General features: G+C 49.3%; 2 protein-coding genes across 2 annotated transcripts in view; one reads left to right on the top strand and one right to left on the bottom strand.

Moving 5' to 3' along the window:
* The window catches only part of TFIP11 (tuftelin interacting protein 11), a 19,310-nt gene extending 13,369 nt beyond the window's left edge, over positions 1-5,941 (top strand). The window contains exons 10-13 of the mRNA XM_052654383.1: positions 72-315; positions 618-760; positions 1,051-1,216; positions 2,187-5,941. Coding sequence (XP_052510343.1) covers positions 72-315; positions 618-760; positions 1,051-1,216; positions 2,187-2,542 — 909 coding nt within the window. The 3' untranslated portion in view covers positions 2,543-5,941. The remainder of the gene's footprint in view (positions 1-71; positions 316-617; positions 761-1,050; positions 1,217-2,186) is intronic.
* On the bottom strand, positions 857-23,485 carry SRRD (SRR1 domain containing). Its single transcript, XM_052654472.1, has 7 exons — positions 23,319-23,485; positions 6,452-6,492; positions 4,818-5,077; positions 4,645-4,743; positions 3,634-3,788; positions 3,213-3,258; positions 857-2,874 (listed from the first exon to the last, which is right to left on the bottom strand). Exons 1-7 carry the CDS (start codon positions 23,483-23,485, stop codon positions 2,653-2,655), a joined length of 990 nt encoding a protein of 329 aa, XP_052510432.1. The 3' UTR covers positions 857-2,652.

Below are 23,485 nucleotides of genomic sequence, written 5' to 3'. Positions count from 1 at the left end.
TCAGCCAGGAGGGCATCGTCTGCCTGCCCCACAGGCTGCGTGAACTCAGGCCCCTTGCGCCCCCCCTGCAGGTGGAGAGCTGGAACCCGCTGACGGATACGGTGCCCATCCACTCGTGGGTCCACCCGTGGCTGCCGCTCATGCAGGCGCGCCTGGAGCCACTCTACTCCCCCATCCGCAGCAAGCTGGCCAGCGCCCTGCAGAAGTGGCATCCCAGCGACTCCTCAGCCAAGCTCATCCTCCAGCCCTGGAAAGACGTCTTTACCCCCGGCTCCTGGGAGGCCTTCATGGTCAAGAACATCGTGCCCAAGCTGGGTAAGGAGCGGGGGAAACACAGCCGCAACCAGTGCGGACTCCTCCCGAGAGGTGCCCGGATCCCAGGTGTACCCGGGCCTTTCTGCCTGCTTCCTGAGCTCTGCTTTGGGCCTCTGGTGACAGGGCAGCCACAGGGGTCCTCAAACTTTTGTCCTACTGGATTCTAAACTTCGAGCTAATTCTGGGTTAGGGAAGGAAATGGTTTTTAAGAATTGCCACATCGAGAGCTTAAACTCGACCTTTAACAGCAGCTCGAAGGCGGACACAGTGACTATACCTGAGAGGCTGGCTCTCTCTTCCAGGGATGTGCCTCGGGGAGCTGGTCATCAACCCCCACCAGCAGCACATGGACGCCTTCTACTGGGCCATCGACTGGGAGGGGATGGTCTCTGTCTCCAGCCTGGTGGGCCTTCTCGAAAAGCACTTCTTCCCCAAGTGGCTGCAGGTGAGCCCGCGTCAGCTCGTGGGGTGCGGGGGGACAGCTGGGGTAACTGGGGCCACACAAGAAGGAACTACACAGGCAGGACCACAGTGTGCACCTTTTATTGAACACCTGCCACATGGGGCCCGAGGGTGGGGGGGGAGGCCCAGGCGCAGAGGCTACGTGCAGGGCCCTTCACTGCTGAGCTGACCCCATTCAGCCCCTGAAACCCTGCAAGCGTCACCAGCTTGCAGACCGGGCCCCAGACGAGCAGGTGGACAGACCCTGGCGTCTCACCTGCCTCCTCTGGGCAGGTGCTGTGCTCCTGGCTGAGCAATAGCCCCAATTATGAGGAGATCACCAAGTGGTACCTGGGCTGGAAGTCCATGTTCTCGGACCAAGTGCTGGCGCACCCGTCCGTCAAGGACAAGTTCAACGAGGCTCTCGACATCATGAACAGGGCGGTGTCCTCCAATGTCGGTGAGTGGGGGCCCCACACTGAGTCAGAGTTCACACCTGCGGCTCCTGGACACAGACTGTCTCAGCCCCACCACATAGTTACTTAGCCCGCAGCTGCCCCCTGTCTCAGCTGCAGCTGAGGAGCGCTGTCCCTGAACGAGGCTCACATGAGCCGGGTCCACCTCGTCACCACTGTGCTGGCGGCTCCTTGGTGCGTCTGCCCGGCAGGAGCTGGGTGGCCCCTCTAACACTTAGGAGTTAACCCTTCGTCTCTCCTGTAAAACAGGAGCGAGGCCCCACTTCCGGGTCTCGGCAAGGACCCAGGGCGCCGGGTGAGTGAGTGTGGACCACGCTCAGTATAGGTGGTGTCAGGAGGAGGCAGCTGACTGTTCACTTACTACCTACCCCTGGATAATACTCAGCTCTTGGGAGGTCCTGCTGCCTGGTGGGTCAGGGGGCCCCCTCAGCCAGTCCCGTCTTTCACAGACAAGGTCACAGAGTGGCAGCTGGGACTGGACTTTCTATTCAGTTCTTTCTGCTTAGCCCAATACAGGATGACAGACTGTATACTGTGTTTAGTGAGGTGAACGTGTGTCCGACCTCTGCTCACCCAGGCCTTCCGGCCGGGGACACTGGCGGGCATCTCTCTTCTCACACCAGTCTCCCCTCTGGACCCCTCAGTTAGCACTGGGCATTTGGGGGCCCTTCAACATCTGTGTTTCAGCCCCGGATACATCTGTTAATAGTGTTGGCCTTATGTTTCAGGGTTCTGAAAGCTGCCTTTGGGGACGTGTGGGGTGAAAGCCCTAGCAAGTGGGGAACAGCGGCTTATGACTGTCAGGGTTGTTGAGTGTTTTATAACCTCTGGTCATTAGGCATGAACCAGAAATTCTTACGTGGCCATAGCCAGCTGTCCACCCCTACCCCGCTAGGGCACCTGGGCTCTGTGGGTGGGCCAGGCCCGCCCTGACCCCGCCCCCGCGCCTCGCAGGTGCCTACATGCAGCCCGGCGCGCGCGAGCACATCGCCTACCTCACGCACACCGAGCGGAGGAAGGACTTCCAGTACGAGGCCATGCAGGAGCGGCGCGAGGCTGAGAACATGGCCCAGCGGGGCATCGGCGTGGCCGCCAGCGCCGTGCCCATGAACTTCAAGGACCTCATCGAGACCAAGGCCGAGGAGCACAACATCGTCTTCATGCCGGTCATCGGGAAGCGGCACGAGGGCAAGCAGCTGTACACCTTCGGCCGCATCGTCATCTACATCGACCGCGGCGTGGTGTTCGTGCAGGGCGAGAAGACCTGGGTGCCCACCTCGCTGCAGAGCCTCATCGACATGGCCAAGTAGGCCGTGCACCTGCTGGGGGCGCGCTGGGGAATAAACGGCGTCTTACATCAGAGCCAACGTCCTCCCTGCTCTATGAGAGGGCGCCCTGCAGTCCCTACGCCACGGGCCCCTCACAGTGAGCTCAGGTCAGCGCGGGGAGGCTCCTCTGTCTTCTTCCTGATGATCTCCAGGTCTTCGCAGTCCTGGTAATCTGGCTCCTCCCGAAACGCCCAAGTGTCCATGGGGAGCTGCGTTAGCTTTTCTACAGGAAACCAGTGGATGGAGGTGTCGTTAAATACGTCCATGTACCTCAGGGTCTGAGGGAACGCCAGCTCCTCCAGGCCTGTCAGAATCTGAGCAGAAAGATCCAAAAGTGAAACAAACTTGACAGGCCCAGTAAGCCCCACCCTCCCGAGTTAGAGTCCTGGTTTACTCATCACTCCAAGGAATAAGGTGCTTTTAGTACTTAGTGCAGTGAGTTGGAGTCCCCAAGGACAGTGCGTAAGTTGGATCAGATACCGAGAACAGAGGAAATTAAGGGAAAACGAGGAGATGCACTCAAACATAGCTTTCTGGACCACAGACCCTCGCAAGCACCCACCACTACTGGTAAAGGCAGGATTCTCCACAGTAACAGAGACAGTACAACTTCCCAGGCTGTCCACCCCAGCCCCTCCACTTAGGCAGATACCTTTGCAACATATGGGTAATGTTTATGCAGAATCCTTGTCAACAACCTAGAAACCAAAATTGTTGAAAACATGATTAGGCAGTACGAGACCAGGTTCATTCCCCTTACGACACAGAAAGGCAAGATGACTTAATTAGAGCAAGAAATCTTTTCAAATGGGGATGTGCGTCAATGCCCCCGTGACTGCCCATCTCGTTAGGGAGAAACGACAGTGCGTGTGAAGCAGACCAAGGATACTGTGTTAGTTGTAAGAAATGACTTTTCCCCCATCTAGAAAAGCCGTCTCTGCTGCCCTAAGGGAAGGGAGAAATTATTTGCAGAAAGACACCCTGCTTCCCAGCGTGACCCAGACTGACATCTCGCAGCCCAGCCCTGTCCAGGGGGGACTTGAGGACCGGGTTCACCCCGGCGACCTGCTCACCTCTCCTCGAGCGCCCTGAAGCTGTTGCCGACAATGACCACCTTGGAAAGGGCGTCCACCGACCAGTTCCTCCACAGCAGGTTGTTGTAGAGCGCCGTCCCGCAGTGCGGCATGTAGAAGACGGTGGGCTCCCCGCACACGCTCCGCTTCCCTTCCTGGGGTCCAACACGCACGAGGTGAGCACGCGTCTTACAGCAAGGGGGGTTAACCCTAGCCAGCCTCGCTCAGCGCCGGAAGATGAGTGCAGTGGTGTGCGGGCGTCACCCCCACGACACGGCTGCCTGCACACGTTCCCTGTCCCCACGGTTAGCACAGCTGGGAGGACGGGAGGCGGAGGGGGCGGCGACCCCAAGCACCGAGGGGAGAGACACTCCTGCGTCGCCCTGTGCGCCGTCCACGGCACGGGCGGTGCTACAGAATTACACGAGACTGAACCCGGACGTCGGAAGCCCGGAAAACTCACGCCTGCTGAACACACGCGCCCTGCGGACACGGACGGCTCTGGACTGAGGCAGGGCCAGGGCCCTCGGGAACCGTCCCGTCACTCTCTGCAGCTCCCCATCGTGACTCGGGCCTTTTCAAACATTACCTTGGGGTGCAGCCACCCCCTCTAGAGAGCCTTCTTTCTGGAGGTCTCAGATCCCCAAACTCAGCCGGGGGCTGGGCTGCAGCCTCCCACCCCTGGAATGGGGCACCTCCCGGCAGAAGGGCTTCACGAGGTGCAGACACCATGCCCTCTCCCCTCGTGCAGCAACACGCCCGCCACTGAGCACAGCGGGCGCACAGCCCTCAGGAGGTGCAGAGACTGCGCCCTCTCCCCCTCCTGCAGCCACATGCCCAGCACTGAGCACAGCGGGCGCACAGCCCTCAGGAGGACCGTGCAAACCGCACACGGTGCCGTCACCTAGTCTCTCCCTCTGACAGGACCGCACAGGTCCACGTGGGAGCGACAGGCCAGTCCCGTGCGAGAGGCCCCCGAGTGCGGGGCCCCTCGCGCCCCTAACCATATACCTCGTTCTCCTGGAGAACCACCACGCCCAGGGCGTTGAGGACCTCGATTTCTACTCGACTAAACAGAGGGTCGTACGCCCAGCAGTGACTCCTGGGAATCTGCAGAGGGCGACAAGGGGCTCTGTCAGCGTGCGCACGAGACGGAGGAGGGGGACGGTAAAGGACGCACTCACCTGGCACCGCTCCAGGAGGAGGAGCAGAAACGCCAGCTGGCTTCTAGCTGTGACGCAGCTGGCGAAGTTCCCGATGCCGTAACACACACACTTGAAGCAGCAGGTCCCTGGGACCAGGGTCTCTTCCGGGACGGAGCCAGGGGCCGAATCTGCCTCCACCGGGGGGGCGGCGAGATGCAGGTGTCCCAGGGCTTCCGAGAGAGGCCCCTCGGGGGCCCTCAACTGTTCCAGGTGTTTCCGGAGACACCCGGTGATGGTTTCTGAAAGACCGGGCCCTGCACAGTCAGAGGGTATGCTGTGACCCAGGAATTAAACCATCCATGGCCTGGGGAGCAGGGCGCGGAAGCCTTCACTCCCCAAAGAAGGGGCTGCCGGCCTCCCGCCCGCCACACGAGGGGGTGTGCAGCGGCGCCCACCCCAAGCTGACAGCGGCTGGCGCCTGGGTACCCACGGCCTCAACGAAGGGAATGCTTCAAGCAAAAGTCAGGTTCATCCGCGGCCACGATGTCCATCTAATGCTTGTGTTAACTCATCCTAATTTAGTAAGAGGCAACCAGTACATGCAATTGTGGCCTGAAATACTACTTTTCTAATAAAAGAAGAACTGAAAAGCAGAGCTCTCAAAATGATCTTATAAATTACCGGGAGTGAGAACATTTAACGTGTAAAAAAGTTAAAAACAGGCTGGGCGTCTAGAGGCTAAGGAAACTACCCAGTCGTTTCACAGGGTGGTGAGTTCTCATCTCCCTTTCTGTCATTGGCACTGACTTCAGTAGATCAGATCTGTATGCAGAACAAAACAGAAAGCAAACAGCCATATGTCTATTCCCGTTAATAAGATACCAACGTTGACTTATCAGCAAAGACACCTTGAAATAAGACCCAGGCTACAGAAGGCTACATAGAGAGCTGGCTCTCCGCATCCATGCTGCTCAAAGAATCAGTGAACGCTTTCTGGACAACAACCAGAAAGTGGATAGCAAGTTGACCACTTCCACCTCTGGAAATATACACTAAGAACATTACCTTAAATTTTGTAAAAAGCTTTTTGCATGAAAACTTATGTATACTGGGACTTCCCTCGTGGTCCAGTGGTTAGGACTCTGCACGTCCACTGCAGGGGGCACAAGTTTGATCACTGATTACTTTAAAAAAATAATAAAAATCATGTATAATAAACAACAAAAGTCCCTCCATAAAGACTATAACTATGGCATACTTGTGTTATCACCCATCAGGTTTAGGAATAGAGTGTAACAGCCGTGTAAGGTCAGGGGAGAGAGCAGGGTAAATGTAAATTTCAACAGCACAATGACAAGTAACATCCACTGCCTCCGGTGCAGCAAGCAAGCACCACTGTAAGCACTTCAGGAAATACTTCATTTATACAACTGCACTACAGAATATGTACATTTTCATGTCCATTCCACAGATACAGAAGCCGAGGACCAGGGTTAATGCTGAAAGGACACACAGTTGTAAGGGGGGCGGGGTTGGAGTCAGCATTAGAACCCAGCATGGACACCCTGCCGTGAAGCAGACGTCACCCGATGAGGGCTGGATCCCCTGCTTTGCCCACTGTCAGGCCCTCCTGCCACCCCAGCCGCCTCCAGCCTGAGCCCCATGGCACCCACCTAGTGCTGAGCTCCAGAAATCAGAGACAACCAGGTCCTCCCTGTTGAGAAAAAAAGTGGCATGGTCACCTCTTGCCCTTTTCGGGGCTCCCTAACAGGGACTGCCTCCTGACCGGGATCAGGAAGTGGGGAGGGGGCGCACGCTCCGACGCAGAGTCCACCCCTGAGCCTGGAGCAGGGTGCCCGGGGGACACAGCCAGGGCAGAGCCGCTGGGGCCCAGAGAGGACGGGGGAGAGGGCTTCCCCGAGGAGGCCCCCGATTCCCGGGACACGTCTGGGTCTTGGCACACGGGGGCAGCTCCGCAAACAGTGGCTAAACTTGGAGATTAGCCTCTCCACACTTGTGTCCTCACCTCTAAAATGGGGTGAGAACTGCACCTATCACAGAGGGCTGTGGCAGGGATGTGATGGGGAACACCCAGCCCAGTGCCCCGCGCAGAGCAGGCCTCAGTCAGTGGCCTTTGTTGCTACAGACAACCCCAAGGTGAAAGTAAAAGAAGGGGCAAAACCAAGTGTCGAGGCTTAAAGTCAACTGTTTCCACAAACCAAGGCAAAACACAGTCAATGGTTAAATGGACTGAGTGGATTCTCCAATCAAAAGACAGAGTGGCTGAATGGATTGAGAGCATCCATCTCTATGCTGCCTACAAGAGAATCATTTCTGACATGATGGTACACAGAGCGAAAATGGAAGGGACAGAAAAAGATATTCCATGCAAATGTAAACCAGAGCAAAGTGGGAAGAGCTATACTTCTGTTAGAAAAAATATTGGTTAAAACAGGGATATAACAAGACTTCATGGGCTGCAGCAAAGGCTATTCTAAGAGGGATGTTCACAGCCAGAAACCTCAAGAAACAAAGTCTCCAACAACTTTACACCTCAAGGAACTAGAAAAAGAACAAAGTAGAAGGAAAGAAAGAGCAGAGCAGATGTGAAGGAAATGCAGATTAAAAAGACAATCGAGGGCTTCCCTGGTGGCTCAGTGGTAAAGAACCCGCCTGCCGACGCAGGAGACGCAGGTTCCGTCCCTGATCCAGGAAGAGCCCGTGCGCCGTGGAGCAACTCCAGGCCTGAAGCTGTGATCCGGGGCCCTCGAGCCGCAAGTCCTGAGCCTGCACGCCCGGGAGCCCGTGGTGCAGCACAGGAGAAGCCTCTGCGGTGAGAGGCCCGCACGCCCGGGAGAGTGGCCCCGCTCTCCGCCAACTAGAGAAAAGCCCAAGCGGCAAAGGGGGCCCATCCCAGCCAATGCTACTATTATACTAGACAGAACAGAACTGTTCTTTAAAAGACGATAGAAGATCAGTAAAACTAAGAGCTGGTTCTTTGAAAACATAAACAAAATTGACAAACCATTAGCTAGACTCGGCAAAAAAAAAAAACGCTCAAATAAAAATCAGAAATGAAAGAGGCTACATTACAACTGGTGCCACAGAAATATACAGAATCATAAGAGACTACTATGAACAGTTAAATGCCAACAAATTGTAAGGAAGTTGAATCAGTAATTAAAAACCTCCCAACCAAAAGAAGTCCAGGACCAGTTAGATTGACTGGTGAATTCTACCAGACATTCAAAGAAGAATTGATAGGGATCCTTCTCAGACCCTTCCAAAAATACAGGAGGAGGGAACACTCCAAACTCACTTCACGAGGCCAGCGTAACACTGATACCATAACCAGACAAGGATGCCGTAAGGAAAGGAAATCACAGGCCAACACCCCGATGAACGCAGACACAAAGCTGCTCATCAAAAACACTAGGAGACCGAACTCAGCAACACATTACAAGGAGCATACACCACGATTAACTGGGGTTTATGCCAGGAACGCAAAGCCAACGTAATATACAGCACATTACCAAAACGAGGGATAAATCCTATGAGCATCTCCACAGGTGCAGAAAGAGCGTTTGGCAAAATCCAGCCTCCATAAGATGATAACTATCAACAGAGCAGGCCTAGGTGGAACAGAACTTAATAAAGGCTACAGACAGACAGCGTTTTCACTGGAGAGAAAAGCGCCTTTATGACGAAGAACGCGCTAGGTGTATTTTAAACAGTCTCCTCTTCCTTCTGCCAGAGGCTCCAGGTGATTTTCCCTGGCTCTTCACCATAAGATCCTGGTGGGGTTCCTGGAGGTAGAGGCCAGGGAAGTTTGGGGGTTCCCCTCAGGCGGCAGCCCCAGGAGTCTCTCCCAGACTCACACACTAGTCCTTACTCAGCAAGCAACTCACTGAAGGGGTCCCTGAGGTGTTCCCACCAGCTTGTGGCTCTCGAGGCTTCCGTTCCCGAAGTGGGGCAGCTCTCCCAGGCAACAGGAGACCTGCCAGCTATTCAGAATGACCTCTGACCTCTGATGCTTGCTCAGTGGCAGCTTTGTGTCCTCTGACTCCAAAAGACGGCCTTGCCCTTCCAGAGAAACGCCATCTTGCAAGGCTGCACTGACTGCCCTTTCTATCCTTGTGTTTATGGTTCTTGTACCTGTCATCAGGATAGTGGCAGGAGGACCTCTCCGGTGGTCCAGTGGCTAAGAACCCATCTGCCAGTGCAGGGGACTTGGGGTTTGATCCCTGGTCTGGGAAGATCCAACACACCACAGGGCAGCTAGCCTACCCACCGCAACCAGAGAGGAGCCCCCGCAGCAACGAGGTCCCAGTGCGGCCAAAAATAAATAAATAATAAAACAAAAACGAGTGGCAGGAGATGAAATAACAGAGCATGTGTACAATGCATCAGCAGAAACTCTCTCTGAAAAAAAGCACGTTTGGAACAGAAATAAAAGGAGAAATGAGACGGTAATATCACTAACGATTTCAGGCTAAAAGACCGGGAACACTCTCAGACACTGAAAAATAACTTTAACTCAAGGTCCTCCGGACCCTCGGGTGAAAAAGGAGAGAGAGGTCCCAGTGGAGGTGGTGGGCCACGAGGCATGCCAGGTCCAATAGCTCCTCCAGCTCCGGAAAGCGACTGAAGATCAACTGGCTTTCCGGGAATCGAGGATTCCCAGGACCAAAGGGGGCTAAGGAAGGGCCCCTTTAAGATCGGGTGGGTTGGGCGGGACACTCCATGCTACCATCTCACTGAAGGCCCTTCACCTCCGGACAAGCCATCGGCACGGCTGACTCCACGAGGCCACGGCGGCTCCTCCAAAGGCCCCGTGTCCCGCGCGGCGCCCAGCTTCCATACGGCCTCCTCTCTCACTGCTGGCACCGTCTGGGCCTCTGCCCCCATCCGGTGCCCGCCATCGCCGCAGCCCCTCGCACCCTGGGCTGGGCCGCCTGCTGGGCCGCCCCTACCAGGCCTCAGAGCAGCCCCGGGCCCTCTGCCACCCCCTCCTCCCGTGTTCCCCTGACCCGGGTTCTGGGAGAAACTCCATGGGCAGCGACTACACGTGCATTCTTTACATCGGAAATACTAGGCTCGGGCCTCCCTGGTGGTCCAGTGGAGTCGGCCCTGCAATGCAAGGGATTTGGGTTCAATCCCTGGTCCGGGAACTAAGACCCCACGTCCCTCGGGGATACTAAGCCCGCTCAAAACAACTCCTGAGCTCGTGCTCAGACCGCACAGCACGAGAGAGCCCACGCAACACAGAGCAAAATGCAGCCAAATAAATAAATGAATGTTAAGAACAGCCACAAAGCAAGCAAACAAACAAACCACCAAGTCTCAACCGGAGACAGACACGCTGCAAAAGAAAATCTGTCCATTCGTTCATTCATTCAACCTGCGTGGGCTCGTCTGTGTGCCTTCTGGAACTGGACTTAACAGCCATGAAGAGAGCTGCTGTCTCTGGCCTTACAGAACTGTCTCTGAAAGACACAGATGGGAAAACAGGCAATCATGCAACACAGCAGAGCTGCATGGGAGGAAGAGCAGGGCCCCACAGGTGCGCAGAGGAGAACAAGACCTTGAATCCCTTAGAATTTTAAGCGACTTGCTTAGCTTACCTTCTCGTCGTCTTGTTCTCCAAAGTGTAGCACATCCTTGTCAAGTTTTATAGTGAGATCAGGTAGAGCTGGGGCAGTCCATTCAACACATTCAAACCAAATATAAAAAAAGCAAACAACAAAAACCTGCTTTCCTTACATTAACTGTCCATTGAAAGCAGTAATACTTAACATTTTATTATTCTAAAAAGTTCTTTATATTTCATGCTTCAAATATCCAGCATAGATCATGGAGAGAAAGAAATATTTCAGTAGAGCTTGAGACATTAAGGCAGACCATACATTTTAAAAATTGAAAAAAATTAGAAAGGAAAAATCTTGGTCCACGTTATTTTTTAAATGTCTACTAATAAACAGATTACATTCTCACAACTGTCCTCTCCTTCAGGAATTAACACGTAGCCCCAGGACTCACAGTATTAAGGTTCTTGTAGGGCTCTGAACAGCGTGCCTGTGTGTGTCTCACCACTTCCACTCTCTCCCTGTAAGACGGGCGTCGTAACCCCTACCACACAGGGCCACTGTGAGGGTCATATAAGATACTGCGTCTATGAAGATGGTCTGCAAAACCATAAGGTGCTTTAAACACATTAAAAAAAACAAAAAAAGCCATATATGACAAACCCACAGCTAACATTCTTCTCAACGATGTAGAACTGAAAGCCTTTCCTCTACAATCAGGAACAAGACAAGGGAGCCCACCCATTCTAACCACTTTTATTCAACAAGGTGCTGGAAGTCTTAGCCGAACCAGTTAGGCAAGAAAAAGAATCCAAGTTGGAAAGCAAGAAGTGAAATTGTCACTGTCTGCATGTGATATCGCACTACAGACAAGAAACCCTACGAGACTCTACCAAAGGGCTGTCAGAGTGGACTAACAATTCCGCAGTGCTGCAGCAGACACTCAACACACGAAACTACGCCGCGTCTCTGTACACCAATAAGGAACTGGGACTTCCCAGGTGGCACAGGTGACAAAGAATCTTCCTGCCAACGCAGGAGGTGTAAGAGGCGTGGGCGCGATCCCCGGGTTGGGAAGGTCCCCTGGAGGAGGGCATGGCACCCCACTCCAGTGTTCTCGCCTGGGGGACCCCATGGACAGAGGAGCCTGGCGGGCTGCGGTCCACGGAGTCGCACAGAGTCGGACATGGCTGAAGCGACAGCACAGCACAGAATTATGAACCATCAGAAACAGAGACTAAGAAAACAGCCTTGGGGAGGATGACGATGACGCAGCGGGAGGATGCGAAGCTCACCTCCCACAAACACACCAAGAATACCTGTCGAGCGATTCTCGCAGAGTATCTGCTGAATGCTGGCTGAAGACTTCAGAGTGCGGAAAGGGCAAGCATGCAAATCTCCATGCAGCCGGGTAGGACAAAAGATAAAAAAATTTCCGCACCCTGGGAAGCGCCCCCCCCCCACCCCGGCCTGGGGATCTGTCAGAGCCTCGGAGGAGAATGCGGCAGCCGGCCTGTGGCAGCCAGAGTGCACAGAGGGCTACACGGGTGGTCAGTGCCGCTGCCCCGCGCCTGAGACATGGGGCCTGGCATGGGTCCGGGCTGGGTGCCGGGACGTGGGCTTTGAGACCAGACCTAGGGAGGACTGGGGTTGGCTGTGTGGGAACAGCTGGGACAAGGCTGGAATCGGGTGCCCCCACAGCTAAGGGTGTGCCAGGCCACGTCGTGGGGGGGTGCATAAGCGGAGAGGCAGGCCCCCTCCGTTGTAGCCTTTTCCCCTATGCACATACTCACAAAAAGCCAACTGAGAAAAAACACCGATATAAAAGCCTTACGATATAATACAAAGCATGCATGATAGGGATTTCAGAAGGGGAAGAAAGAGAAAGGAGATCAAAAATGTATCTCAAGAGATTATGGCTGAGAACTTCGCAAACCTACAGAAGGAAGCAGATATCCAGGTACAGGAAGGAATCGATCCCATGTTTCCTGCCCCACAGGCAGATTCTTTACTGATGAGACATACTATAGACATACTATAATTTTAAAAATGGCAAAAGTTAAAGATAGCTAAAGATAGAGAGAAATTCTAAAGGCAGCAAGACAAAAACTGGCGGCTCAGTGATAAAGAACCTGCCTGCCAATGTAAAAGACATGAGTTTGATCCCTGGGTCAGGAAGATCCCCTGGGTCAGGAAATGGCAACCCACTCCAGTGTTCTTGCCTGGGAAATCCCATGGGCAGAGGAGCCTGCAGGCTACACAGTCCACGGGGTCGCAAAGACTAGGGCCTGAGTCAGCAACTAAACAACAAACTTTAAGGGAACCCCGCCCCCCAACAAGGCCATCAGACAATTTCTCTACAGAAATGTTACAGGTCAGTGTTACAGGGATAAGATAGATTCAAAGTCCTAAAAGGGAAAGGTCTGTAACCGAGGATAGTCTATCCAACAAGATTATCACTTAGAATAGACAGAGAGAGAATTTCTTAAATAAGCAAAAACTAAAAAAATTCAGCAATACTAAACCTATCCTAAAGGAAATGTTAATAAGGAGGAAATCACAATGGGAAAGTAAATCACGTAAATAAGCCAGTAAACAGACTTTTAAAAATAAAAGTCTTCTGTGACTGTGATAACCACAGAGAATGGAGGATGAACATGAAGATATAAAAGAGGCAATCAAAATCATAAGACGTGGGGAAGGAGAGTAAGAAAATAGATTATTTTCCCCCTATAATGTGTTTAAGCCTATATGACTACCAGTCTAAGACAAGCAGATACAGGAAGGGGTTAACATGAAAACAGGGTAACCTTGAAAAACAGGGTAACCACAGATCAAACACATACAACAGATTCGCAAGAACCAAAAAGAAGAGAACACAGGAGAGAAGAGAGTCACCAACACAGAAGAGAAAACAACAGGGACAGAGAAGCATAAATTGAAAGGGAGAGCAAGGTTTAAAACGGCAGTAAATGCATAGCTATTGATAACCACCTTAGAAGCCAAGGGACTAAATGCTGCAAGTAGAAGACACAGAGTGGCAGACTGGATTAAATAAAACAAAACACAAAAGCCCACGATACACTGGTCACAAAAGACCCACTTTAGGGCAAAGGACACATGTAGACGGAAAGTGGGGATAGAAAAAGATACTTCACGCAAACGGAAGTGACGCGAAAGCAGGGGTTGCCAATACTAATATCAGACAAAACAGACTTTATAACAAAGGACATAAAGAAAGATAAAGGACACTATACGATGATACAAGGACCAACAGAAGATTTTCTACTCGTCAACATGCGCGCACCTAATACATGGGGGCACCCGTACACAGAACAAATACTAACAGGCAGAAATCCAGGGACAGCAGGAGACGCCGGCATCCCACTCACAGCAGTAAAGCAACAGAGACATGAAATGATACAGAAAGAACAGTTAAGACTTAATGGGTATTTCTAGAACATTACATCCGAAAAATACCCAGAGTACACATTCTTTTCAATTGCATGTGGAACATTCTCTAGGATTCACCACATTCCAGGGTACAAAACAAGCCTCAACAAATCTAAGGCCATGGACATTATCTCAAGCATCTTTCCTGACCAAAATGGCATGAAACTAGGAATTAACCACAGAAAAAGGAATGAGGAAAAAAACAAACTGCATACACGAGGACTGAACAACAAGCTACTAAAAAACTAACAAGTCGACAATGAAATCAAAGAGGAAATTAAAAAATACTTTCAGACAATGAGAATGAAAGCACAACCACACGAAACCCGTGTGATGCGGGGAAAGTTCACAGCAACACAGGCCTTCCTCAAAAAACAAGAAAAACCTCAAATAAAGAACCTAATTCATCATGTAAAAAAATTAGAAAAAGAGCAAAAAAACCTAAAAGCAGAAGGAAGAAAGTAATAGATGTCAGAGAGGACACACACAAGAGAGATTGGAAAACACAGATAAACTCGGTAAGACCAACACCTGGTTCTTTGAAAGGATAAATGCAGTTGACAAACCTCGAGCCAGGCTCACTATGATGAAGAGAGTGACACCCCAAACCAACAAAACAAGAAATGAAAAAGGAGACACGCCAGAAATGCATAGCAGAATACTATGAACAATTACGTGCCAACAAAGCTGACAACCTGGAAGAAAGGGGTAAGTTTCTAAAAATGCACAGCCCATCAAAACTGAATCAAGAAGAAATCATCTGACCGCCAGAAGTGAAATAGAGTCTGTAATTTAAAAACTCCCTACAAAGAGAAGTCCAGGACCAGAGGCCTTCAAAGGTAAATTCTACCAAACACGAGAAGAAGAACTGATCCCAATCCTTAAGTGAAGGGAGAGTAAATGAAAGTTGCTCAGTCGTGTTCAACTCTGCAACTCCATGGACTGTGCACTCCACGGGATTCTCCAGGCCAGAATACTGAAGTGAGTAGCGTTTCCCTTCCCCAGGGGATCTTCCCAACCCAGGGATGGAACCCAGGTCTCCCACATTGCAGGCAGATTCTTTACCAGCTGAGCCACCAGGGAAGCCCAATCCTTCTCAAACTTCCAAAAAAATGGAGAGGAAGCAACACTCCCGAAGACATTCTATGAAACCATCACTACCCTGACAGGAGCACCAGGCAGAGACGTCACGAAAAGGAAGAGAAGAAAATTATAGGCCAGTATTTCTGATGAATATAGATGCAAAAATCTCAACAAAATATTAGCTGAATCCAACAACACATAAGAAGATTACACACTGCATCCAAGTGAGATTCATCCCAAGTTCACAAAGATGGTTCAACATATGCAAAATCAATCAATGGGAAAAACTACACATAGACAAAAACACGTTATCATCATTAGATACAGAAAAAGCATTTGACAAAATTCAATATCCATTCATGATTTTTTTTAAAGCTCTTACTAAAGTGGGTATAGAGGGAAACATCTCAGTATAATGAAAGCTATTTATGGCACGTGAAAGTGTTAATCGCTCAGTCCTGCCTGACTCTCTGTGACCCCGTGGACTGCAGCCCACCAGCCTCCTCTGTCCATGGAATTCTCCAGGCAAGAATACTGGAGTGGGTTGCCATGCCCTCCTCCAGGGGATCTTTGCAGGGACTGAACCCACGTCTCTAATGTCCTCCGCACTGGCAGGTGGCTTCTTTACCATGAGTGCCACCTGGGGGATCCATTTATGAAAACCCAAAGGCAACATAATATTAACTGGTGAGAAGCTGAAAGCGTTCCCCTTAATACCTGGAAGAAGATAAGGATGCCCACTCTCACTTCGTCATTTATAGTATTGGAAGTGCTAGCCACAGCAATCAAACAAGGAAAAGAAACAAAAGATATTCAAATTGGGAAGGAAGCAATAAAACTGTCATTTTATGCAGATAATGCAATACTATACATAGAAAATGCTAAAGACCTCACACAAAAACTACTAGAACTGATAAATTCAGCACAGTAGCAGGGTACAAGATTAACATACAGAAATTGACTGCATTTCTTTACACAAATAAATATCATAAAGGGAATGAAGGAAAAACAACAACAAAAAATTCCTCTTAAAATCACATCCTCGCCCCCCTCCACCACCAAAATAAAATACTTTGGAATAAACCTGATCAAGGAAGTGAAACACTTACACTGAGAACTATAAAACATTAATAAAGGAAATTCAAGATGACTCATGTCCCATGCTCTTGGATTGGAAGAATATTATTTAAATGTCCATACTACCCAAAGTAATACACAGATTTAATGTGATCCCAGCAAGTTACCCACGACATTTTTTCACATAACTAGAACAAATAATCTGAAAATTTAAACAGAATCATAAAAGATCCAGAATTGCCAAAGTAATCCAGAAGAAAAGCTGGAGGCATAACCCTCCCAGACGTCAAATAACGCGACAAAGCTACGGTAATCAAAACAGTGTGGTAGAGCACAACCCAGACATATGGGTCAACGGAACAGGACAGACAGCCCAGGGGGAAAGCCACACGTCTATGGCAAAGCAACACTTGGCAGAGGAGGCAATGAGACACGATGGGAGAAAGACCGCCTCTCCAGCAAGTGGTGTGGGGAAAGCCAGACAGCCTCACGTAAATCAGTGATGTTGGAACACACCATCCCACCATACGCAAAAAGAAACCCAAAATGGATTAAAGACTTAAATATAATACATGGCACCACAAAAGTCCTAGAAGATATCACAGGCAAGATATTCTCTGACACAACTTATACCAATGTTTTCTTAGGTCAATTTCTCAAGGCAATAAAAATAAAAAATAAATGAAGTGAAGTGAAGTAAAGTGAAAGTTGCTAAGCCATGTCCGACTCTTTGAGACCCCATGGACTATACAGTCCACGGAATTCTCCAGGCCAGAACACTGGAGTGGGTAGCCTTTCCCTTCTCCAGAGGATCTTCTCAACCCAGCGACTGCACCCAGGTCTCCCGCGCTGCAGGCAGATTCTTCACCAGCTGAGCCACAAGGGAAGCTCTAAATGGGATCTAATCAAACTTAAAAACTCAAGCGTTTGCACAGCAAAGGAGACCACAAACAAATGCAAAGGCAGCCTGAAGAATGGGGTAAAACATCTGTGAACAACGCAACTGGCAAGGGTCTAATTTACAAAATATATAAGGAGTTCACAAAACAACAAAAAACGAAACAATCCAACTGGAAAATGGGCATAAGACCTAAACAGACCTTTTTTCAAAGAAGAAATACAGATGGCCAGTAGGCACATGAGAAGATGCTCATCACAGCTAATTCTTAGAGAAGCGCAGATCAAAACTACAACGGGCCATCTATCGCCTCACATCAAACAGAACGGCTTTAAAAAGTCTGCCAATACCAAATGCTGGAGAATGGCACGGATAAAGGGGAGTCCTCCTACACTGTTGGTGGGAATGTGAGTTGCTGCAGCCACTGTGGAAAACACTTACGGAGGTTCCTCAGAAAACTTAGAATAGGATAACCATATGATATGGCAGTCCCACTCCCGGGCATATATCCGAACAAAGCTAGAATTTAAAAAGATACACGCAAAGCTATACTCACAGCAGCACCATTCACAACGGCCAAGACATGGGAACAACCTCAGTGTTAACTGACAGACGAATAAAGAAGACGCGTGTGTGCATGTGTGTGAATACTACTCAGCCATAAAAGACACCATTTGCAGCAACATAGCGGGAAGCAGAGATTACCATACTAAGTGAAGGAAGTCAGAAAGGCAGAGACCATATGGCATCAGTTACATGTGGAATCTAAAACACGACACAGATGAGCTCGCCTGTAAATCCAAGTTAGACTCGTGGACACAGAGAACAGGCTGGTGGCCCCCAAAGCAGAGGGCAGCGGGAGAGGGCTGGAGTGGGAGGCTGGGGTTAGCAGGTACACACGTTTAACAACACAGCCCTGCTGTACAGTGCAGAGAGCTATAGTCAACATCCTATGATAAACCGTGATGAAAAGAATATATAGAAAAGAATGTATATATTAATATATGATAAATGAATCACTTTGCTGTACAACAGAAATCAACACACTTTAAATCAACTACACTTCCATAAAAAATACTGATCAGAAAAAAAAAAGAAACAGCCTCATGTACAACTGCATCAAAAAGATTTTTAAACCCAAAAAGAATAAAATACCTAAGAATAAATGCAACCAAGGAAGCGAAAGACTTGTATACTGAAAAAGACAAGATATTAAAGACAGAAAACTGAGGAAGACACAAGTAAGTGGAAACATATTTCCTGATCATGGACTGCAATTAATGTTGTTAAAATGTCCATGCTACCCAAAGAAATTTACAGATTCAATGCAATCCTCATCAAAATTCCCAAGGCATTTTTAACAGGACAAACAATTCTAAAATTTGTATGGAACCACAAAAGACCCCAAATGGCCAGAGCAATCTTGAGAAAGAAGAACAAAGCTAGAGCTACCATGCCCTCTGATTTCAAATCTATTACAAAGCTAAGGTAATTAAAACAGTATAGTTTTGGTTTAAAAACAGACACATAGATCAGTGGAACAGAACAGAGCCTAGAAATAAATCCACTCCATCTATGGTCAGTTAATTTACAACAAAGGAGCCAAGAATGTAAAATGGAAAAGACAGTCTCTTCAATAAACTGCATTTGGAAAAACTGACATCCACATTAGGAAAAAAAAAAATAAAACTAGACCACTATCTTACACCATACACAAAGCTTAACTCAAAAGGGATTTAGACTTAAATATAAGACTTGAGACCAGGACTTCCTTGGCGGTTAGTTGCCAAGACGCCACAGTGCAGGGGGCGTGGGTCTGACGCCTGGTCGACGCACTAGATCTCACACGCGCAATCAGAAGATGGAGCGTGCCGCAACGAAGAGCCGGTGCAGCCAGACAAACAAAACTGAGGCTGTTTTCAGAAAGACCTGAAACCATAAAACCCCTGGAAGAGAACACAGGCAGTAAACGTGACGCAAGTATTCACCAGGCTTGTTTGTTTCTATTTATTAAAAATTTTTTGGTGATGATATTTTAAATCTAACACCAGAAGTACAAGTAACAAAAGCAAAAATAAACAAGTGGAACTACATCCAACTATAAAGCTTCTGCATGGCAAATGTGACGATGGACAAAATGAAAAGGCAACGTACCGAATGGGAGACAGTATCTGCAAATCATGTATCTGATAAGGGGTTAATATCCAAAACACACAGAGAACACACAACAGCAAAAAACCCCAAACAGTTCGATTAAAATATGGGCAGAAGATCTGAACACACCTTTTTTCCAAAGAAGACATACAGATGGCCAACAGGTTCATGAAAAGATGCTCAACATCACTAAATAGTAGGGAAATGCAAGTCAAAGCCACCATGAGTTACCACCTCATTTCTGTTAGGATGGCTGTATCAAGAAGAGAGAGAAATAACATTCCAAAGAAAAAGAAATGCAAGAAGGCAAAGTGGTTGTCTCAGGAAGCTTTACAAATAGCTAAGTAAAGAGGAGACGCGAAAAGCAAGGGAGAAAGGGAAAGGTTCACCCAACTAAACATGGAGTTCCCGAGAACAACAAGGAAGGACAAGAAGGCCTTCTTCAATGAACAGTGCAAAGAAACAGAGGAAGACAACAGAAGGGGAAAGACGAGAGATCTCCTCAACAAAGTCAGAAATATGAAAGGAACACTTCATCCAGAGGTGGGCACAAGACAGGACAGAAACGGTACAGACCTAAGAGAAGCAGAAGAGACAGAAGAGGTGGAAAGAACACACAGAAGACCTGAATACAAATAAGAACACAAAAAAGGTCTTAGGGGCCCAGATAACCACAGTAGTGCAGTCTCTCACTCAGAGCCAGACATGCTGGAGTGTGAAGTCAAGGGGGCCTTGGGAAGCACTGCTGTCAGTACAGCTAGAGGAGGTGATGGGATGCCAGCAGAGCTACTGAGAATCCTAAAAGATGATGCTATCAAAGTGCTGCACTCAATAGGTGAGCAAATCTGGAAAACCCAGTAGTGGGCATAGGACTGGAAAAGGTCAATCCTCATTCAAATTCCCAAGAAGGGCAGTACTAAAGAATGTTCAAACCACTGGACAATTGCACTCATCTCCCATGCTAGTAAGGTTAGGCTCAAAATCCCGCATTGTAGGCTTCAGCATTACATGAACTGAGAACTTCTAAACCCAGATGTTCAAGCTGGGTTTAGAAAAGGCAGAGGAACCAGAGATCAAATTGTCAACATTCGCTGGATCACAGAGGAAGCAAAGAATTCCAGAAAAACACCTACCTCTGTTTCAATGACTACACTAAAGCCTTTGACTGTGTGGATCATAACAAACTGTAGAAAACTCTTATACAGATAGGAATACCAGACCATCTTACCTGTCTCCTGAGAAACCTGTATGCAGGTCAAAAAGCAACAGTTAGAACCCTGTATGGAACAACTGACTGGGCTCAGAATTGAGAAAGAAGTACAAGGCTGTTTATTGTCACCCTGTTTATTTAACTTATACATAGAGCACATCATGCAAAATGCTGGCCTGGGTGAGTTACAAGCTGGAATCAAGATCCCTGGGAGAAGCATCAACACTCAGAGAGGATATGCAGATGATACCACTCATATGGCAGAAAGTAAAGAGGAACTAGAGAGCCTCTTGATGAGGGTGAAGCAGGAGAGTGAAAAAGCCAACTTAAAACTCAAGAATAAAAAAACTAAGATCACGGTATCCGGTCCCATCACTTTGTGGCAAATAGGGGAAAAGGTGGAAACGTGACAGATTTCCTCTTCTTAGGCTCTAAAATCACTGCGGATGGTGACTGTAGCCATAAAATTAGAGGACAGTTGCTTCTTGGCAGGAAAGCTATGACAAACCTAGACAGAGTATTAAAAAGCAGAGATCATTCTGAAAGTCACTCAGTCACGTCTGACTCTTTGTCACCCCACGGACTACACAGTCCATGCATTCTCCAGGCCAAAATACTGGAGTGGGTAGCCGTTCTGCTCTCCAGCAGATCTTCCCAACCCAGGGATCGAACCCAGGTCTCCTGCACTGCCAGTGGATTCTTTACCAACTGAGCCACAAGGGAAGCCCAATAAAGGTACATATAGTCAAAGCCATGGTTTTCCAGCAGTCATGTACCGATGTGAGAGCTGGACCATAAAGAAGGTTCAGCACCAAAGAACTGATGTTTTCGAAGTCCGGTGCTGAAGAAGACTCTTTAGAGTCCCTTGGACAGCAAGGAGATCAAACCAGTCAATCCTAAAGGACATCAACCCTGAATATTCATTGGAAGGACTGATGCTGAAGCTCCAATACCTTGGAAAAGACCCTGATGATGAGAAAGACTGAGGATCAGAGAAGGGGGCGAGAGAGGATGAGATGGTTGGATGGCATCACCAACTTAATGGACATGAGTTTGAGCAAACTCAGGGAGATGGTGAAGGACAGGGAAGCCTGGCGTGCTGCAGTTCATGGGGTCCCAAAGAGTCAGACGTGACTTAATCTGCTTTGTGTCAATCTGATTATTAGAGCAGCCAGAAGAAGCTAGAAGAGTAGAGTTCTCCTCCTCAGCACTATGTAAAGTACACGGCAGAGCACAGAGGGGTGGGGGTGGGATAGCCCAGAATGATGGAGAGCTTTGAAGCTGCCAAAGTTCTGAAGGGAGTTCTGAAGTCCCTGGTTCCAAACAGGGAAAGAAGCACATCAAGGCTGTATATCATCACCCTGCTTATTTAACTTATATGCAGAGGACATCATGAAAAACGCTGGGCTGGGTGAAGCACAAGCTGGAATCAAGAATCCTGGGAGAAATATCAATAACCTCAGATATGTAGATGACACCATCCTATGGCAGAAGGTGAAGAAGAATTAAAGAGCCTCTTGATGAAAGTGAAAGAGGAGAGTGAAAAAGCTGGTTTAAAACTCAACATTCAGAAAACGAAGATCATGGCATCTGGTCCCATCACTTCATGGCAAATAGATGGGGAAACAGCGACAGACTTTATTTTGCTGGGCTCCAAAATCACTGCACATGGTGACTGCAGCCATGAAATTAAAGATGCTTACTCCTTGGAAGAAACGTTATGACCAACCTAGACAGCATATTAAAAAGCAGAGACATTACTTTGCCAACAAAGGTCCGTCTAGTCAAAGCTATGGTTTTTCCAGTGGTCATGTATGGATGTGACAGCTGGACTATAAAGAAAGCTGAGCACCGAAGAACTGATGCTTTTGAACTGTGGTGTTGGAGAAGACTCTTGAGAGTCCCTTGGACTGCAAGGAGATCCAACCAGTCCATCCTAAAGGAAATCAGTCCTGAATATTCAATGGAAGAACTGATGCTGAAACTGAAACTCCGATACTTAGGCCACCTGACCTGAAGAACTGACTCATTGGAAAAGACCTTGATGCTGGGAAAGACTGAAGGTGGGAGGAGAAGGGGACGACAGAGGATGAGATGGTTGGATGGGATCACCGACTCAATGGACATGAGTTTAAGTAAACTCCGGGAGTTGGTGATGGAGAGGGAATCCTGGCCTGCTGCAGTCCACGGGGTCGCAAAGAGTCTGACATGACTGAGCTGAACCGAACTTGAAGTTACCAAAGACAAAGGTTTGAAACCTGGCTCTATACACATCTAGAAACCGTTTTTCTTGAAGACTCGGCGCCCCATCGGGACCCTAGCATGGCTGAGATGTTCATCTCGATAAAAAGCGCTTAAGCCAGTGTCAGCCACAGAGCAGCAGCTCCTCAATTAACCAATGATGAGACTCGTGAAAATGACTATCACGCGTGCAGGCTGCGGCCCTCGTGTGAGCAAAACCACTGATGACCGATATCAGCATTATATTCATACGGAACACGGGTAGCGCGCTTACCACGCGCCAGATACTGTTTGGAATGGTGCAACCATTTACTAATCCACGGAACCCTCGAAACAAGCCTGCTGCTGCTGCTAAGTCACTTCAGTCGTGTCCGACTCTGTGTGACCCCATAGACGGCAGCCCACCAGGCTCCCCGGTCCCTGGGATTCTCCAGGCAAAAACAGTGGAGTGGGTTGCCATTTCCTTCTCCAATGCATTAAAGTGAAAAGTGAAAGTGAAGTCGCTCAGTCGTGTCCGACTCTTGGCGACCCCAAGGACTGCAGCCTACAAGGCTCCTCCGCCCATGGGATTTTCCAGGCAAGAGTACTGGAGTGGGGTGCCATTGCCTTCTCCCGAAACAAGCCTATATAGATCCTATTACTATTTTCACGCCCATTGGCCACGCAGTTGCACCTGCCGTAAGAGACGTTATTGCGTGCTTATTACAATAATGAGCTCTTTACCTCCGTTACCTCCACCCATAACCCTTAAACCCTGAGCGTTAAAGGGGACAAATGGTGAGACTGGGGCTCGGGGAGACTCCCACGGGCGTGAAGTCTGGACCCAGGACCGTCCTTACCTGGCCTCCTGGATGCGACGAAGCACGACTCCGCCGTCCACCTCGGGCTCGGCTCCCGGGGTCCCGGCGGCCGCCGCCGCCTCTCTCCGCTTCGGACGCCGCGCCGCTGAGCGCCTTCTCCGCGGAGACGCCGCCCGCCAGGCTTCTTGCGCCGCCGCCGCCGCCAT

The sequence above is a fragment of the Budorcas taxicolor genome, chromosome 17 (genome assembly GCF_023091745.1).
Source record: "Budorcas taxicolor isolate Tak-1 chromosome 17, Takin1.1, whole genome shotgun sequence".
Classification (NCBI taxonomy): domain Eukaryota; kingdom Metazoa; phylum Chordata; class Mammalia; order Artiodactyla; family Bovidae; genus Budorcas; species Budorcas taxicolor.
This window is presented reverse-complemented; position numbering and strand designations above follow the sequence as displayed.

What these genes read in the sequence shown, in the direction of transcription:
- SRRD (XM_052654472.1), bottom strand. Translation starts at nt 23,485, where the DNA reads ATGGCGGCGGCGGCGGCGCAAGAAGCCTGGCGGGCGGCGTCTCCGCGG. An exon ending in TGGTTCTCCAGGAGAACGAG is followed by an intron (nt 3,789 to 4,644) that starts GTATATGGTTAG and finishes GTTGGACCCCAG; the next exon opens with GAAGGGAAGCGGAGCGTGTG. An exon ending in ATTACCCATATGTTGCAAAG is followed by an intron (nt 2,875 to 3,212) that starts GTATCTGCCTAA and finishes CTTTCTGCTCAG; the next exon opens with ATTCTGACAGGCCTGGAGGA.